Source organism: Lithobates pipiens, unplaced genomic scaffold (assembly GCF_037356315.1).
Source record: "Lithobates pipiens isolate NorthernLeopardFrog02 unplaced genomic scaffold, aLitPip1_a1.2 Scaffold_13, whole genome shotgun sequence".
Lineage (NCBI taxonomy): Eukaryota > Metazoa > Chordata > Amphibia > Anura > Ranidae > Lithobates > Lithobates pipiens.
In genome coordinates, this window is record NW_027507718.1 from 229,072,985 (window position 1) to 229,093,529 (window position 20,545).

Consider the following 20,545-nt stretch of genomic DNA (forward strand, 5'->3'; position numbering starts at 1 on the left):
TTTTTAGAAATGTGAGGTAGTTAACACTGTCGTGAGCTAGGCGAGTACGCTTATCGGTCACAATCCCCCCTGCTGCGCTGAACGTCCTTTCGGACAGGACACTGGATGAGGGGCAAGCCAACAGTTCGATTGCAAATTGGGCAAGCTCTGGCCAGAGGTCAAGCCTGCCCACCCAGTAGTCTAGGGGTTCATCACTCCTCAGAGCGTCCACATCGGCCGTTAACCCAATGTAGTCGGACACCTGACGGTCTAGGCGTTCCCTGATGCTGGATCCGGATGACACCTGTCGATGGGTCGGCTGAAAGAATGACCTCATATCCGAAGTCACCAACACATCTTCAAACCGGCCTCTTCTTGCAGGCGCTGTTGGATTGGTACCCGCAAATCCTTCTCTGGGAGTGGGAATTGCTCCTCTGCCAGCGCACGCAAAAGCAGAATGCAGCATTTCTCGAAGCAAGGCCTGGAAGTGCTGCATTCTGACAGCCCTCTGCGACGGCGGTAACATTTCCGCCATTTTGTGTTTGTACCGGGGATCTAAGTACGTTGCCACCCAGTACTGGTCCTTGACCCTCATGCTTTTTATACGGGGGTCCCTATTAAAACACTGGAGCATGAAGGCCCCCATTTGCACTCAAGCGGAAGGTATGTGGTGGTGGTGGTGTTGTTGGTGGTAGTGTCTTTGGGGGTGCACATAGCAGAGAGTGAAGAAGAGGGTGCAGATCGAGAGGATGAGGAGGGTGCAGAAGAATAAGGCTGAGTGAGCCACTCAACCAAGTCTGGTGCGTCCTTTAAAGTAATTGAACGCACCTTCTGCAACTTCCCACTTTGGCTCAAGGCTGTTGCTCCTGCCCTACCCCTACCACCCCTGCGGAAGGGCCTGCCTCTTCCTCTGCCTGTCATTTTTTAAATCACCCTGTGACAAAACTCTTAGTCCCTATACCGCTGAAGGACTGCTGCAGTATAGGGCAGCGGTCAGCAGTAGTGCACGTCAACCCTATGTATTGTGGACCGATAGCGGTCCTTACAGAACAGCAGACTGTACTGCACTCAGGCCTATGTACCGTAGCACCCTATACCAAGTTACCAGTCCTTATAAAAACTTTTGTGGACCAAGCAGGTTGTGTGTTAGTGATTAGCAGACTGTACGTCAGTCCCTATACCGCTGAAGGACTGCTGCAGTATAGGGCAGCGGTCAGCAGTAGTGCACGGCAACCCTATGTATTGTGGACCGATAGCGGTCCTTACAGAACAGCAGACTGTAACGCACTCAGGCCTATGTACCGTAGCACCCTATACCAAGTTACCAGTCCTTATAAGAACTTTTGTGGACCAAGCAGGTTGTGTGTTAGTGTTTAGCAGACTGTGCGTCAGTCCCTATACCGCTGAAGGACTGCTGCAGTATAGGGCAGCGGTCAGCAGTAGTGCACGGCAACCCTATGTATTGTGGACCGATAGCGGTCCTTACAGAACAGCAGACTGTACTGCACTCAGGCCTATGTACCGTAGCACCCTATACCAAGTTACCAGTCCTTATAAGAACTTTTGTGGACCAAGCAGGTTGTGTGTTAGTGATTAGCAGACTGTACGTCAGTCCCTATACCAATGAAGGACTGCTGCAGTATAGGGCAGCGGTCAGCAGTAGTGCACGTCAACCCTATGTATTGTGGACCGATAGCGGTCCTTACAGAACAGCAGACTGTACTGCACTCAGGCCTATGTACCGTAGCACCCTATACCAAGTTACCAGTCCTTATAAGAACTTTTGTGGACCAAGCAGGTTGTGTGTTAGTGTTTAGCAGACTGTGCGTCAGTCCCTATACCGCTGAAGGACTGCTGCAGTATAGGGCAGCGGTCAGCAGTAGTGCACGGCAACCCTATGTATTGTGGACCGATAGCGGTCCTTACAGAACAGCAGACTGTACTGCACTCAGGCCTATGTACCGTAGCACCCTATACCAAGTTACCAGTCCTTATAAAAACTTTTGTGGACCAAGCAGGTTGTGTGTTAGTGATTAGCAGACTGTACGTCAGTCCCTATACCGCTGAAGGACTGCTGCAGTATAGGGCAGCGGTCAGCAGTAGTGCACGGCAACCCTATGTATTGTGGACCGATAGCGGTCCTTACAGAACAGCAGACTGTACTGCACTCAGGCCTATGTACCGTAGCACCCTATACCAAGTTACCAGTCCTTATAAGAACTTTTGTGGACCAAGCAGGTTGTGTGTTAGTGATTAGCAGACTGTACGTCAGTCCCTATACCAATGAAGGACTGCTGCAGTATAGGGCAGCGGTCAGCAGTAGTGCACGTCAACCCTATGTATTGTGGACCGATAGCGGTCCTTACAGAACAGCAGACTGTACTGCACTCAGGCCTATGTACCGTAGCACCCTATACCAAGTTACCAGTCCTTATAAGAACTTTTGTGGACCAAGCAGGTTGTGTGTTAGTGTTTAGCAGACTGTGCGTCAGTCCCTATACCGCTGAAGGACTGCTGCAGTATAGGGCAGCGGTCAGCAGTAGTGCACGGCAACCCTATGTATTGTGGACCGATAGCGGTCCTTACAGAACAGCAGACTGTAACGCACTCAGGCCTATGTACCGTAGCACCCTATACCAAGTTACCAGTCCTTATAAGAACTTTTGTGGACCAAGCAGGTTGTGTGTTAGTGATTAGCAGACTGTACGTCAGTCCCTATACCGCTGAAGGACTGCTGCAGTATAGGGCAGCGGTCAGCAGTAGTGCACGGCAACCCTATGTATTGTGGACCGATAGCGGTCCTTACAGAACAGCAGACTGTACTGCACTCAGGCCTATGTACCGTAGCACCCTATACCAAGTTACCAGTCCTTATAAGAACTTTTGTGGACCAAGCAGGTTGTGTGTTAGTGTTTAGCAGACTGTGCGTCAGTCCCTATACCGCTGAAGGACTGCTGCAGTATAGGGCAGCGGTCAGCAGTAGTGCACGTCAACCCTATGTATTGTGGACCGATAGCGGTCCTTACAGAACAGCAGACTGTAACGCACTCAGGCCTATGTACCGTAGCACCCTATACCAAGTTACCAGTCCTTATAAGAACTTTTGTGGACCAAGCAGGTTGTGTGTTAGTGTTTAGCAGACTGTGCGTCAGTCCCTATACCGCTGAAGGACTGCTGCAGTATAGGGCAGCGGTCAGCAGTAGTGCACGGCAACCCTATGTATTGTGGACCGATAGCGGTCCTTACAGAACAGCAGACTGTACTGCACTCAGGCCTATGTACCGTAGCACCCTATACCAAGTTACCAGTCCTTATAAGAACTTTTGTGGACCAAGCAGGTTGTGTGTTAGTGTTTAGCAGACTGTGCGTCAGTCCCTATACCGCTGAAGGACTGCTGCAGTATAGGGCAGCGGTCAGCAGTAGTGCACGGCAACCCTATGTATTGTGGACCGATAGCGGTCCTTACAGAACAGCAGACTGTAACGCACTCAGGCCTATGTACCGTAGCACCCTATACCAAGTTACCAGTCCTTATAAGAACTTTTGTGGACCAAGCAGGTTGTGTGTTAGTGATTAGCAGACTGTACGTCAGTCCCTATACCAATGAAGGACTGCTGCAGTATAGGGCAGCGGTCAGCAGTAGTGCACGGCAACCCTATGTATTGTGGACCGATAGCGGTCCTTACAGAACAGCAGACTGTAACGCACTCAGGCCTATGTACCGTAGCACCCTATACCAAGTTACCAGTCCTTATAAGAACTTTTGTGGACCAAGCAGGTTGTGTGTTAGTGATTAGCAGACTGTACGTCAGTCCCTATACCAATGAAGGACTGCTGCAGTATAGGGCAGCGGTCAGCAGTAGTGCACGGCAACCCTATGTATTGTGGACCGATAGCGGTCCTTACAGAACAGCAGACTGTAACGCACTCAGGCCTATGTACCGTAGCACCCTATACCAAGTTACCAGTCCTTATAAGAACTTTTGTGGACCAAGCAGGTTGTGTGTTAGTGTTTAGCAGACTGTGCGTCAGTCCCTATACCGCTGAAGGACTGCTGCAGTATAGGGCAGCGGTCAGCAGTAGTGCACGTCAACCCTATGTATTGTGGACCGATAGCGGTCCTTACAGAACAGCAGACTGTAACGCACTCAGGCCTATGTACCGTAGCACCCTATACCAAGTTACCAGTCCTTATAAGAACTTTTGTGGACCAAGCAGGTTGTGTGTTAGTGTTTAGCAGACTGTGCGTCAGTCCCTATACCGCTGAAGGACTGCTGCAGTATAGGGCAGCGGTCAGCAGTAGTGCACGGCAACCCTATGTATTGTGGACCGATAGCGGTCCTTACAGAACAGCAGACTGTACTGAACTCAGGCCTATGTACCGTAGCACCCTATACCAAGTTACCAGTCCTTATAAGAACTTTTGTGGACCAAGCAGGTTGTGTGTTAGTGTTTAGCAGACTGTGCGTCAGTCCCTATACCGCTGAAGGACTGCTGCAGTATAGGGCAGCGGTCAGCAGTAGTGCACGGCAACCCTATGTATTGTGGACCGATAGCGGTCCTTACAGAACAGCAGACTGTAACGCACTCAGGCCTATGTACCGTAGCACCCTATACCAAGTTACCAGTCCTTATAAGAACTTTTGTGGACCAAGCAGGTTGTGTATTAGTGTTTAGCAGACTGTGCGTCAGTCCCTATGCCGCTGAAGGACTGCTGCAGTATAGGGCAGCGGTCAGCAGTAGTGCACGGCAACCCTATCTATTGTGGACCGATAGCGGTCCTTACAGAACAGCAGACTGTACCGCACCCAAGCCTATGTACCGTAGCACCCTAGACAGACCAAGTTACCAGTCCTTATAAGAACTTTTGTGGAACAAGTGAGTTGTGAATGATTAGCAGACTGCAGCAGAAGGGCAGCAGTCAAGTATAATATTCTTTCTATATTTGGAAGAAAGAATATTATACGTGTACAAGCCTATTACCGTACCACTGATACCAGTCCTGAAAAGAACCTTTGTGGAACTAATAGTAACAGCAAGTCTTTAAAATTATCCTCACTGCCTGACAACACTGCTTCCTGCCTGTCCCTATACAAATTGGCAAAAAAGAGTAGGCTGGAACGATTAGCTGGAACAGCTCTTTTGTGGACCTGATAGTAACAGCTAATGATGATGATGATGATGATGATGAAGAAAGACTAATCTGGCTGAGCTGTCCCTAAAATAGCAGCATACAGCGCTCTGTCCCTTTATCTAAACTGACAAAAGAAACTCAGGCTGCTGACCTAACACCTATACCAGTCCTGAAAAGAACTTTTGTGTACCAAATAGCTAGCGTTTTCTCTGTCCCTACTCCACACAGGATCCTTTCCCTACAGTGACAGAAGAAAGAATGTAAAATGGCCACCGGATCGGGTGTATTTATAGGTTAGGGGGAATGTCCAAGTGTCCATGAGCTGTCATGTCTCAATTGGTTGTCCTGTAACACATGATAAACGTGTCACGAAAGGTTAAAGTTCTTGTATACATTAAACACGTAAGTCCGCCGGGGCGAACGACGGAAAAAGGCGTTCGAACCCGCGGACGGCGAAAGTCGGAAATTCGCCGCGAAACGACCGCCGGGCGAACCGTTCGGCCATCACTAACCCTAGGGAGAGTAGCAGCAGTTCTGAACTTTCTCCATTTATAGACAATTTGTCTTACCATGGACTGATGAACAGCAAGGCTTTTGGAGATATTTTGTAACCCTTTCCAGCTTTATGCAAGTCAACAGTTCTTAATCGTAGGTCTTCTGAGAGCTCTTTTGTGTGAGGCATCATTCACATCAGGCAATGCTTCTTGTAAAAAGCAAACCCAGAAATTATGTGTGTTTTTTAAAGGGCAGGGCAGCTGTAACCAACACCTCCAATCTCATCTCATTGATTGGACACCTCACTCCAACTAGCTCTTGGATATCTCATTAGTCTAGGGGTTCACATAATTTTCCCACCACACTGTGAATGTTTACATGGTGTGTTCAATAAAAACATGGTGACATTTAATTCTTTGTGTGTTATTAGTTTAAGCAGACTGTGATTGTCTATTGTTGGGACTTAGATGAAGATCAGATCACATTTTATGACCAATTTGTGCAGAAATCCGTATTATTCCAAAAGGTTTCACATACTTTTTTAAACTGTATATCTGCAGTGTTTTCTTAACTCTCTTCAAAGCGCTATGTCCCATAGCTTTCACCTGCTCCGTTCTTCTGTTATAAGCCTGATAACTTCTGACAAGTTCTCCATCAACTGAGATAAAAGTAGCCTGAGTTTTGAGTTGGGGAGGATGCTATAAATAGATTAGCAGTACTGAACTATTCAACGAACAGTTCTGAAAGTCTATGAGGAGAGGGGGTGTGTGCCTTTCCTCCAATCCACTGTCTTGGCTTCATTGCAATGCTGAACAGAAAGAGAAAATCTCCTAGCATGATCTGAACTTTCTAAAGAATATATAAAGCTGAAGACAGCAGATATGCATGTAAAACGTATGTAGGGAGATTTGTTTCCTCCCTGTGTATCATCTGAAGCTGTTTACTTCACTGGATATATGTGAGGGTTTACATGCACTTTAAAGTGAAAGAAAACATGGAAAGCTTTCAGAGCAATCTGAAGCCCCAGAGGTAGGCAGATAAGTTCAGCTTTGCCTGATTCTCCAAACAAGGAGGAAGTGCCAAAACATCACTTAATTTTAAAGGTAAACACAATGCAGAAGCTGGCAGGGATCTGTCATTTAGCATTGGTAGTGCTACTGCCGCTAAATGACAGACCAACCAGCTACATCATCGGAAGGTTCGAGCAGGTAAACTGGCCATATACATCCAGCTTTTTTGTCTGTTTGCTAGACTGTGAACAAGTCGGGTTGGACTTAAACTCATGCTCACCCAAGCCTGAAGCACACCCCACTGGGCCCCTCCAAAAATGCTTTCCTCTGTTAACCACTAAGTAGTAATATGCCTCTGATTCCAAGACACAAATGGTTGTTTCTTGCTGAACCAGATCTAAGAGTTAGTAGTTCGAGCCTAAAATTACAGCAGGGCTATCTTCAGCTTAGCCAAATTTGCAGAGCTGCAACAGTCAGAACTAGCCCTGAGTTAGCAGTAGGAGAAATTATAGCAATTAAGCAGATTTTCTAACTTGCTTATTAAACTGTTCCTCCTGCTTTTCACCTTATAGTAGACAAACACGGGTTTCATTGTCATGTTAGCGTTTGACCAAACGAAAGTGTCAGGATTGAGCACAGGTTACCTCTTGCCTGGAAGGCTCAAAAACAAAATGTTTCTGCGTCTAATTTTATATTTGCTTATTTGCTGTGTTCACAAACCTGACCAACTTTACTTAATCATCAGAGCAAGTGTGTCATTTAGGGGAGATATGCCATCCTTCTAAACCCAAGCATGGACATTGGTAGGCTGCTATAAATATAAGCCAATATATGAGCCAAAAAACACCAGTCGAGATTTTTTTTTCACAATAAATGTCCTGTTTGTTCATACCTGCTCTCCTCCCAGTCTTTAGACTTCTTTGTCTCATTTGGCTTGATACAACGGATATAATGAGGTGTGCACTTCATTAGGGTATTTACAAGATCATTGGCTTGTTTCTGCAACAAAGATGAACATGTTAGACAGTAATATTAGAGCACTAAATAATTCTATTAATATGCGTATTGCCACATGATGACCAATGCTAAACTTACTCTACAACTAAAGACAAAACTTTTTTTTTTTTTCTTTGGATAGAGTGGAGTGGGATTAAAACACCTGTAAAGTTTCATTGATGTCTGTGCCCCCGTTAACGAGATTTACGCTCTCTATATGTCCTGTTTACCATTATCATAGAAAGTGAAAATAAAAGAAAATCACAAATTTTGGGTTGTCCCCAGAAAATTAATAGAGGGGGACATTTCCAATGGAGACACTGATTCTGGTGACCTGGGGGTCCTCAAGGGATTCACATAATTTTCAGGGATTTCCTCTAACTTCCTGTTTGGCTATGGAACATGAAGTGAAGGGAAATCTCTCCGCAATGGGACACAGATGGTGAAAAATATCTGACAGGGGTTATAATCCTCCCTTACTCCATCCAATATGAAAAAAAAAAAAGATTTGTGTATAGCTATACCTGACCATTAGCTGACCATACATGGGTCAAATTTCACAGGAACTGGCCAAAATATGAGCAATGGATGGTCCTGCTGACACCACCTGGCTCAACCTTGATTGAAGGAATAAGGATGGAAAAAAGTTAGCTATACAGTAACTGTTGCCACTGTTTGGACATTCTGACAGTCACAGGTGTTGGATGTTGGAATACAATAGCTTGTAACAGATTCTGCCATCTATCAGAAATCTAGTGTATGGCCTGCTTTTTTTTTCTAGGGGTAAGAAAATAAAGGGGAACACACAGTTTATTTTTGAAGTCTAAAATTGTCCACAGTCAGTGGACAGTGGTCCGTTAGGCAGTCGTTGCACATATTGTTTATAGAGTAAGATATGGGTAGCACACAAAATGAATGGCTCTTCATCCCACCACACCACAGTTTGCGCATTGAGGTTTGTGTCCCCATGCTTACAGCTTAGCAGCACCAGACTGGCAGCAGGAAACATTAACCAACGTTACTGGATGTATTAACATTGATATGTTATATTAATAACAGATAGTTATGTATTATTGCTACCTTAATTTTCGAGCTGGCTGTTGTTGGCCTACTTTTCTTGTCTGTATCCAGTTTTTCCGGGAAAAGAATCTGTATAAAATTGCTAAGCAGAAATAAGTTGAAAATATTATTTCAGATATTAAATTGTTTCAATATCATCTTTGCTCATTTTTCAGCTTGTAAAAAGGAATAGATAGACCTAAGGGCAGCAAAAACACAAAATGCAGACAAGATCAAATTTGGGACTTCAATCCCAAACTATATGTGCATATGCAGATATAAAACAACACAACGTTCTAAAATTCTAAGTCAAAGTTTGTAATTAAGCTACCTGTAATTTTTATTAGATAAAAGTGGTTATATTGCATTGATCTCTAGCTAACCAGGTAAAATAAGCCCATTAAATATAAATATAAGATGATGCTTATTTGGCTTTTCATATTGGGTCATTTGGCCTTTGGCATTGTGTCACTTCCTGAAATCAAGTACAGTAAAACCTTGGTTTGACAGTAACTTAGTTTAAGAGCATTTTGCAAGACAAGCAACATTTTTAAATAAAATCTGACTTGATATACAAGCGATGAATGGATATTCAAGTAGTGTGTACAACATCTAGCAACATATTGCTACACTTAGAGGTACCTCTCTTCTCTTTTATACTCTGTAGCTCCTGCTGGATTTTTCTTCTAAACCCCTGGCGGAGGCTTCCATTTGTGGATGAACATTTTATGGTTACACAACTTGGTCACATTGCTATAATCTTTTTTTATAGTCTATAAACTGAATGACTTATGAATAAATGGTTGTGGAACGAATCATTTGAGTTTCCATGATTTCTTATGGGGAAATTTGCTTTGATATACAAGTGCTTTGGATTACAAGCATGCTTCCAGAACTAATAATGCTCGTAATCCAAGGTTTTACTGTACTGCCTAGAAGTATGAACAGTAAACGTCAATATACTGTATATGTGCTAGGATATAGTCTACTTACAACTCACTGCTCTGCATTAATTCAATGAGGTCTATGAATAAAACATCTCGATTTCGCTCACAGAAACCCTCAATATCATATGATACCTGGTAGGACACAATAAAAGATATTACACAAGACTGCAGTGCTTTTTATTTTCTTACTTTAACAGTCTTATTCCATTGTATAAATTCATCATTCATTCATATACAGCTATGGTAACAGGTTTATTTACAAAAGAGATCCATACATAAGACAAAAGAACATATATAAGTGCAGGCTTCCCTAATTTAGATTTAATTGGAATTGATCTAATTGCTGTTTACCTTTCCAGCATAATGGTGAATAACAAAGCCAGAATTCCAGTTATTAAAGTGTTCATGTGTCCCCACAGCAGCTTGGAGTTTTTGTAACAGGGTCTGGTCTGCTCCCCCACTTGTAGCGTGCATAGTGGCACAAACATCATCTAGCACACTCATGATTCCTGGAGGATTCTGACAGGAAAGAGGACATTACACTTTATCAATACAGTCATATGCTGATATTAATGATCCAAAAAGCCACTCAACCCGCAGTAAAATCACATCACGTAAGAGTTACATTAGTGACCCCCAGTTACTGTGCTTTGCACATTGTCGCAATCTTTGTTGAATGTTTATTATTTTACTCACCAGTTTATTCTCAATGAGGTCACACACCACCTTATTATTGAAGTATTGAATTGGAGACCATTTAATGCCTTCTGCAACGTATTCTTCCTAAATGAAGTTTAATACAGAAATTATATACAATTATGTATATTTTTATATAAAAAAATTATATATTTTAGGTTGTCATTATGGGGTATTGTTTTTAGAATTTTGAGGAAAATAATTAATGTAATCCATTTTGGAATCAAGCTGTAACATAACAAAATATGGAAAAAGTGAAGCGCTTTGAATACTTTCTGGATGCACTGTATATCTGACTGTGTGCATAGCAGTCAGTGTAAAAAAATAATTCATATTCATATTGGGTGGAAATAAGTTCCTATAGAAAAGACTGTTATGCCGCATACACACGATTGGAATTCTCGTCGGAAAAAGCTCTGATGGTTTTCCCAACGTAATTCAGACGTAATTCGGCTCAAGCTGTCTTGCCTACACACGGTCACATCAAATTCCGATCATTTAGAATGCGGTGACGTACAACACGTACGACGTGACTAGAAAAAGGAAGTTCAATAGCCAGTAGCCAATAGCTTCTGTCTCGTAGTTAAATCTGAGCATGCGTGATTTTTGGCGTGTCGGAATTGCATACACACGATCGGAATTTCCGATAGAAAGTTTTTCCATCTGGAAAATTGAGAACATGCTATCAATTTTTGGCTGGCGGAAATTCGGACAGCTAAATTCCGATGGAGCATACACACGGTCACATTTTCCGATGAAAAGCTCTCATCTGTCTTTTTCTGGCCGGAATTCCGATCGTGTGTATGCGGCTTTAGACTAGTGCTTCTTGATGATGGGGCTGTGCTTATTTGTGGTTTGTTGACAATCTGTAAACATCTAGTTAGGTTCAGATCATAATGATTTTTGAATGCATATTGTGTACCTTTTAAATTTTTTATGCCCAATATTTTTCATACTGCTGTTTTCTATCTCAAATGACATGTTACTAAATGACATCAGGTAAATAAATGGTGTTGCGCTCCACAAGAATAAATCAATCAAATAAAATAAATGAATAGATACTAATAAATAATGCAAAAGAATAGCTACATATGACTATTCAAAACGTATTACTTTAAATCTGCACCTTCTAAAGTGCATTAGTGCCAACCAAACAAAATTCAATCAAATGCAATGTGCATAATCAAATATTCCAAATAAAGTGCATGCAGTGAAAATAAATTAATACTAAAAATGTAAATAAATTCAGACAGTAAAGAATAAATAATTACTGAAAATATAATAAAATTCTAGATTGTGTCTCAGTCCATAAGGTGCATACAGTGAATACGATTGCAATAAATTGTGTCTCAATCCATAAAGTGCATCCAGTGAAAAAAATATAAAAAAAATTCTTGAAAAACAGTTGAAAAAAACTCCAATCGAAATAAGAATGTCTCTTATCTATATCTAAGTATTAGTATTTGATCACCTCTATGGTTTTTATTTTTTGCGCTACAAATAATAAAATACCGAAAATTTTGAAAAAAAAAATGTTTTTTTTTGTTTCAGTTTCAAAACTTTGTAAATAAGTACGTTTTCTCCTTCACTGATGGGGCTACACTGATGGGCACTGATAAGGCGACACTGATGGGCACCAATGATGTGGCACCAATGATGTGGCACCAATGAAGTGGCACTGATGAGGTGGCATTGATGGACACAGATATGTGGCACTGATAGGTGGCACTGATGGGCACTGATAGGCGGCACTGATGGGTGGCACTGATGGGCGACACGGATGGGCACTGATAGGTGGCACAAATTGGCATGGATGGGCGGCACAGATGGGCATGGATAGGTGGCACAGATGGGCATGGATAGGCGGCACAGATGGGCATGGGTGAGCACTGATAGGTGGCATGGATGGGCACTGATAGGCGGCACAGGTGGGCACTGATCGGCGGCACAGGTGGGCACTCATAGGCGGCATTGTATTGTTATACTGTACTAATGGATGCCAATCAGTGCCAAACAATAATGCATGCCAATCAGTGATGCCCATTGTGGGCACTGATTGTCATCCATTATGGGCACTGATTGGCATCCATTGTGGCACTGACTGGCATTCCTGGTGGTCTAGGGAGGATTACCTTTTGCTGGGCATCCCTGGTGGTCTGGTGGTGTCCCTGGTGGTCCAGTGTGGGCATCTTCGGGGGGGCTGTGCTGATAATCGATCAGCACAGACCCCCCTCTGTCAGAGGAGCAGCCGATCGGCTCTCCTCTACTCGCGTCTGACAGACGCGAGTGAGGAAAAGCCGATCACCAGCTCTTCCTATTTACACTGTGATCAGCCGTGATTGGACACGGCTGATCACGTGGTAAAGAGTCTCCGTCGGAGACTCTTTACCAAGATCGTAGTTGCCGGGTGTCAGACTGACACCCCGCAACAACGATCGCCGCGATACGTGCCCCCAGGGGCGCGCAGCGGCTCATAATCCTGATCACGTCATATGACGTCCGATCAGGATTATGCAACCACTTTGCCACCGTCAATTGCCTATAGGGCGGGCAGCAAGTGGTTAAGCGTATGTCCCCCTCCTATATTCTATTCCCTGATGAAGTCACATGATTAGTGACGATACGCGTAGGATTGGATGAGGAGGATACCGGAAGTGACGTCCGGGGTACGAATGTGGAGCTTGCTCGTTTCTATGCTGTATATTTGCTTTTGATTGTGTGATTAAATGTGAGTACCCAGGACTATGTCCTTTTTATAACAAAGTATATTTGACAGTACATACTTCACTATTGGAGCTCCCTTTCTCTCTTTTATGGATATGATCTGTGGTGTATGGCTGAGAATCTAGAGGGGATTACCTGCAGTACCTATACCAGTTGATAACAACATTGTAACTGCTGGAATTGGGAATTATTTGCTGTTTACCTTACAGCAGGGAGGTAAGGTAGCCATTGCACTCAGTGTGTAAACACCCGACTCTGAGGATTCACAAGATCACCGGTGGAATTATTATTACCTTTTCTTTTCACGGAGCTAGTTTACTTCATGGCACAGTGTGGATTCACATACTGCATGTTTTGATATAGATTACCTTGATGTTATAGATAAGAGACATTCTTATTTCGATTGGACTTTTTTTCAACTGTTTTTCAAGATTTTTTTTTATACTTTTTTCACTGGATGCACTTTATGGATTGAGACACAATTTATTGCAATCGTATTCACTGTATGCACCTTATGGACTGAGACACGATCTAGAATTTTATTATATTTTCAGTAATTATTTATTCTTTACTGTCTGAATTAATTTACATTTTTAGTATTAATTTATTTTCACTGCATGCACTTTATTTGGAGTATTTGATTATGCACATTGCATTTGATTGAATTTTGTTTGGTTGGCACTAATGCACTTTAGAAGGTACAGATTTAAAGTAATACGTTTTGAATAGTCATATGTAGCTATTCTTTTGCATTATTTATTAGTATTTATTCATTTATTTTATTTGATTGATTTATTCTTGTGGAGCGCAGCACCATTTATTTACCTGATATCAAATTTCTAGGGGAGGGTTTGCACCCCTGTCGGTGTTTTTGCTGCAACCATAGTTTCTTTTTTGCTGTTTGAACCATTTTGGCGAGAGGATAACTATTAATCATTATCTTTACTAAATGACATATTTAATCTGTAGTCAAAATAAGATAGAGTGCTGTACCTGCTCAGCTTTTAACGTCAATTCAATGAAGATCTGCTGCAGTTTTTCATTTACAAAATTGATGCAAAATTGTTCAAAGCCATTTTTCTGTGTACAACATAGATAGGAAACATGGTTATTAGTTGTAAAACTGTAAAAACTGATTTTACAAATATCGTAGCTTCTATCATATATGTTAATGTGCATGGTAGAATAGCAACATCTACACATTGTAATATTGTAATATATTTCCTTTGCTACTATAATGAATACGTATTCTATATGCGTATATCAAAATAATTATGACATTTTTTTCAGGCTTGTTCTCTTCATTTTTACCTGATCATTTGGCAAATACCACACTTTCTATATATTTGTTGCTATGCTAATTTCTCTGCTTTATCCATGGAGGGAAGACTTGCTGCTTCGCAGGCTGGACTCCAAACATGTCTATCTTTGTTTATCTCCATTACATAATGGATTTATGGTATTAGTAGTTTAAACAAGGCAGATAAAAAGTGACAAGGACACTGCCTTTTTCCGGTAAGATCAACAGACATTCTCTGTACTTGCTGAAAATGTCCTTAGTCTGAAAAATAAAACCAATGCAGCCACTACCATGTCTAAGGATTAGTAAGATGCAATATATTACATGTTTTTGTTTAAATACACTTATCCCTTTTTCTGCCAGAACCCTTATATAACATTTATCCTACCTTGTCTTGTACTGGAAAAAACACACCAAATCCTAGAACTTTGCCTGGTACCCTTGGGCCAACAGATACCTGCATCAAGATGTTAGCACAGAGAACTACAGTTCTCTTTAATATATTGGTATTTTGTGATAGGGGGCGCTAATAATATGTACTATGCCAGTAAGACCCCATACATACTATTATGCCCTGTTGGATTTTTTCAGACCGATTTTGGCCCAAACTTGTCTAGCATACACATGGTCACACAAACTTGTTGGAAAATCCGATCATTCTGAACGCGGTGACGTAGAACACCTACAACAGGACTATAAATGGGCCATTAGCCAATAGCTTTTGTCTCGTAATTTATTTTGAGCATGCATGGCACTTTGTCCATCTGAATTGTCTACACGCAATCTGAATTTAAACGATCGGATTTTGTTGTCGGAAAATTTTAGATCCAGCTCTCAAACTTTGTGTGTCGGAAATTCCGATGGAAAAACTCTGATGGAGCCCACACACGATCGGATTTTCCGACAACACGTTCCAATCGCACATTTTCCCATTGGAAAGTCCGACCGTGTGTACTGGGCATAAGAGTTTCTGCAGATTTTTGTCTTCAGATTTACCAAAACCATATATAAAAACCTTCATGCCGCATACACACGGTCGGATTGTCCGACGGAAAATGTTTGATGGGAGCTGTTTGTCGGAAATTCTGACCGTGTGTAGGCTCCATTGGACATTTTCCATCGGAATTTGCAACACACAAAATTTGAGATCTGGATAAGATTTTCTAGGGTGTTCTTAAAGTAAGGGAAGATGGATTCCAGGAAGTAAATGCTACATGAATTATCTGCCCTTACTCAAGATGGTTGCAGCTAACATTGCTAGGTATGTGTTTTCCAAACTTATTTCTCATCAAAATAAAGCATGGAGACATGGATGGATGGGTGAACGTGCATTAATGATTAAACCTGAATTAAAGGAGAAGTTTGGGAAGTAAAAAAACAAACATACATAATCACCTAGGTGGATGCAGCATCAATTTGATGTAGCATCTGTCCCCCACTGCCTTTAAGACCAATAACTGAGCAAACAAAGACTACTGATCCCTCAGCTATCGGTCTTTAGCCTGCAGAGAGCTGGTGATTGTCAGTCAAATGTCTCTCTGCTCTGCCCCTCCAGTGCTCACTGGAGCACTGAGCTGTGGAGGGCGGGAGTGGCTGACTCAGCGGCTTGCTGAGAGGCTGAGCCAGCTACAGGTCCAGGCATTTGTGTGGCTCCCAGCAATAAAATTGGGATCTCTCCAGAACCTGGACTGGTGAGGTTGCTGTCAGCTGAATACAGGTCACAGGGATGCAGAACTTAGTGCACTCCTGTGACCTACAGGAGAAGTATGGCCAAAAGAGCTTTGGCCCTACTTCTCCTTTAAATATTGTTTTAAGTTTGTGATGCTCAGATACAGTTAATTTTACTTTAACCTGAAGCCTTGTAGACACTGAAAAATCGGCCAAAATACTGGCTGACTTTCAGCCCGTGTGTACAGTTGTCCTTTCTACAGACAGCTACAGAAGCCGGTCTTATGACCATCTTCTGTCAAATGGGCCTGCTGGATCAGTGTGACCCGATCAGTGTGTTCTGTCAGGGGGGCCAGTCCTCCTGTCAGAATACAGAGGCACAAAAGGGGAGATCCACACACTAACATGGTTTGTGTTAGTACAGCAATCTCTCAATTCTTTTTTAATTCAGCCCACTGGGTTGAATGAAAAAAACTTCTAGTATGTACCCTGCTTAAGAACAAAAATAAATATATTGCATTTTTCTAGTCTTTAGATTTGGAGGCTTTGTTTGTTTTATTTTAGAGACTTTTTTATTTTTTTTTCCATCTCAGCCTTCCAGTAAGGCACTTCCTTTCTATAGGTGGTCATACACTGATTGCAATTTGTCAGGTTTAGCAGGGACTGAATGAATTGCATTCAGTGTGTGGCTGTGTCTGCTCGACAGAAGCAGATTGTTTGATCAACTTTTGTTGCAGGAACATGTTGCATGCTGATCAATGCATTCTGACAGTGGCTGTTGCTGCTGTCAGAATACAGTGCAGTGGGGGATTCCTCAATTCACCTTGTTTGTATGGATGACGAAATATGTTTTTTTATTCAGCCCACTGGCTGAAGGAAAAAAACAATCTACCTGTGTGTGGCTAGCCTTTAGGTTGACCAAGTACAAGAAATATCTTAGGACTATAAAACACTTCTCGTTACTTGCATAAGGGGAAGGTATTCTGCAGTTCACAGGGAGAACTGCTAAATATACTAACTGATAACAGTGTAGCATGGGGAGCAACCACAAAAAGTTATCAGCTCGTGTGTTCTGGCATGTTCAACAGGTATTGTTTATGGCACTTGTTAAAATGGTAACAAAACACTTTCACTGGATATTTAACATATCAAAAGGGAGCAAATAAGAGACGTTCATTGTTAGATTTTGGTAGGTTCACAAAATATTCAGTATAGGAATGTTTTAGGTAAATTTAATAGACGGTCTTTGACAACATTTAAGACAGTCCGACACTTTATTAGGTCTAGTCATTTTTGTTACATTGTTACTATTGAGCAGAAAAGAAATAACTATTTAACCAGTCAAAGATGATTTCCCGATAAAAAAACAATTCTTTATCAAACAACTAAGGCACAAATGTAATAAATTAATGATTCAAACAATGCTGTCATATGCATGGCATTGTATAACTGGAGAAGTATAGTGTGCATGTGCGGGATCCCGGAGGAAGTCGCGCTCTGACCGGGCTCCTCACACCCTGACCCATAAGAGCAATAATCAGCAGCAGCAGCAAAGCGAAACCTTGGGAAACCAAAAGATAGACACCCGGAGCAGGTGATGAATCGGTGGGCGACGTGTCAGACCAAAAAACGGCCACACAAACAGCTGAAAACCAGGGGACCGGCCGGGCTCTCCCCAGCACAAAGCCAGCAGCCCAAGATGGCGCCTATACGGGGGACAGCACGAAGCAGCACAGCGGAGAACGCTGACACAGACTCAGGTAGGGGAAACCCTCTGGGGGAAACAGCAGCAATTAAACCCCAGCCTAAGCCTGGAAGGATAAGGGACCCCTTTTCCTCCCAATCATCCGGAGAGTATGAGGCAGATAATCAGGCAGACTCCTTATCACAGCCCCCATCACCGGCCATGTACAGGGACATACAAGAGCCTGCTGACTCCCCAATGTCCTCCATGGACAGAAATATGGCAGAACTGATGGATGCTATCTTTAGCCAACCTAACTCTGGGACTCTAGAACCCAATCCACAGCCAGCTCACTATGCAGGGGACACTGTGTTACTCGCACGCTTCTCCACAATGCTGCAACAGGAGCTATCAAAGGCATGTGCTATAATCCCCACTGACCTAAAAAGGGACATTCAATGCATTGGTGAATGATTCGATATGATTGAGAACAATCTAGGAGGCACAGTCCAAAAAGTTAATCAGAACTCGCACATGATCACAGATCTCCAGGATAGATTGGAAGAAGCCAATGCCAAAATTGAAGATTTAGAGAATAGATCTCGTAGGTATAATGTGCGCATACGAGGCCTTCCTGAAATCCACATGGATCTGGAGACAGCAATGGCAGAACTAATGAAAGATCTGATTCCTGACATAAAAACACATCATATGGAGATTGATCGAATCCACAGCACCTAGGCAGGATGGCCTACCACGAGATATCATTGTGAAGCCACACTACTATCGTATAAAAGAAAAACTGATGTTTGCAGCGTGCAACAGACAAGACCTCACTTTGCTCGGAGCGCCAATACAGCTTTTTACAGATTTGGCCCCCTCTACAGTCCAAAAACACAGAAATCTGAAGCCTTTACTTCAACAGCCTGTGAACAAGCAGATAAAGTACAGATGGGCATTTCCTTTGAGGCTGTCATTTACTCTCAAGGGCAGATCTCACTCCTTCGCAACATTTCAGGAAGGGGAGGACCTGCTGTTGCACCTGGGCATCATCTCTCAGGACCAGAATGCCCCCTCCCCCTCACACCAGGTGAATCGCCCCCTATCACCTCTGTGGCAGGACCAAAAACAAGCACGAGTGGGAAGATCGCTGCAAACTACCTGAAGGAGTGAGCAGTTGTTGCCCCGGAGGAGGAGTTCACTGCTCTCTACACGCTAGACAGCGCAGGATCCACTCATGAGGGTGGACTGCACACAGTTGCCTCTGTTATATTGCCACTAAGTTGCAAGTGGCACAACCTGTTTAATGACTTGAAGTTTGTGGTCAATCTGCATACTTAAGCTAACCACGAGTTAATCTCAATTGTTGGTGGGGGGTCCGGAAACACAAACCCCAGAGAGGGGTTGACAACAGCCTGGGACTGTGACTCCGGGATGGGCACCCCCGAAGGGGAACCGCCCGTCCGAGCAGACCCGGAACTGGGGGGGGGGGGGGCTGACCTGGGTCGCCCACGGGAGTTACAAAATTTTATAGTTTATAGGATACTTGGCTGCCTGTTTATAGGTGACTGTTTATTGGGTCGGGTGGCAATACATGCCCCCCACATGTGAGACTACCCTTTTCAGACGATGAGGGTACTCTTGCACACATCAAAATGGACATTAAGTCCGTTAGAAGCTACGCCCCAACATGTTTCTAATTTACATGGTTATAATACAAATGCAATTTTTGGCCTAAGGCCCAACGCTCTACTCTTTGTTTCTTACCTAATCTGTTCTTTCATCTTTTCTTCCCCCCCCCCTCTCTACCGATCCTACTAATGGCTCCACGCTCCACCCTTGAGCACTGGTCCTGGTCAAATAAGAACTCGGTGTCTACCATTCCAGAATTCCAGAAGGCATGGGGTCCAGATACGTTACACAAGGTAAGAGTGCTCTGCCCTTCCATGATGGCTAAACTTTACCCCACAGACTATTCCATAATCTCCCATAATGTTCATGGCTTTAATTCCCCAAATAAAAGAACCAAAACCTTCAAATTTTACTACGCCCAAAAAGCGGACATTCTCCTATTGCAGGAGACCCACTTTTCTAAAACATCGGCCCCCCAATACCTGAATAACAAATACCAACAGTATTACTTAGCATCAGGTCCGGAGAAAAAGGGGGAGTGGCAATCTGTTTCTCAAAGCGAACCCCATTCACCCCCGTCACTATAATTAAAGACAAAGCAGGCAGATACATCATGTCAGTGGGGCATCTCCACGACTAAATGGTGTCATTTATTTCATACTATGCCCCCAACTCCAGTCAGACAGAATTTTTGGGCAGAATGCTTCAAACATTGATGCCTAAGGTGCAGGGACAGTGGATCATGGGAGGGGGCCGCAATATACCACTTGATAGAGTAATGGACAAATCAGACCCCTCTAAGATAGTCCTTAAAAAAAACGCTGCTTAGCAGTAGTAAGGTTGCACGTCTTCTCCATCTTTATGACTTGATAGACATCTGGAGGGAAAAGAACCCCACGGCCCGGGACTACACACATTATTCGCAGGTGCACCACACATATTCCCGGATTGACCATGTTCTAGTGCACACCCCCCTAATACCAAATATAATATCAGCGAAAATATTGAATACTCTTTGGTCAGATCATTCCCCCATTAAAATCTCCACAACAGGACTAAGGTCCAAATCATGCCCTTCCCCATGGAGGCTAAATGCAAGCTTACTGAATGACCCTATAATCTACAGGGAAATAGAAAAAGAACTCCAGGCCTACTTTAGAATAAACAAAGCTGCAGACACATCCCCGGCAATGAATTGGGTGGCACATATGGCGGCTATAC

At 43.1% G+C, this 20,545-nt stretch overlaps 1 protein-coding gene across 2 annotated transcripts in view; it reads right to left on the reverse strand.

Moving 5' to 3' along the window:
- Positions 1-20,545, reverse strand: part of MYO1F (myosin IF) — a 271,660-nt gene that overhangs the window by 57,991 nt on the left and 193,124 nt on the right. For both annotated transcript variants that reach the window (XM_077476311.1, XM_077476310.1), the window contains exons 12-17: positions 14,034-14,120; positions 10,317-10,403; positions 9,972-10,139; positions 9,667-9,752; positions 8,695-8,776; positions 7,511-7,617 (exon numbers count right to left, since the gene is read on the reverse strand). In XM_077476311.1, the coding sequence (XP_077332437.1) occupies positions 7,511-7,617; positions 8,695-8,776; positions 9,667-9,752; positions 9,972-10,139; positions 10,317-10,403; positions 14,034-14,120 (617 nt within the window). The remainder of the gene's footprint in view (positions 1-7,510; positions 7,618-8,694; positions 8,777-9,666; positions 9,753-9,971; positions 10,140-10,316; positions 10,404-14,033; positions 14,121-20,545) is intronic.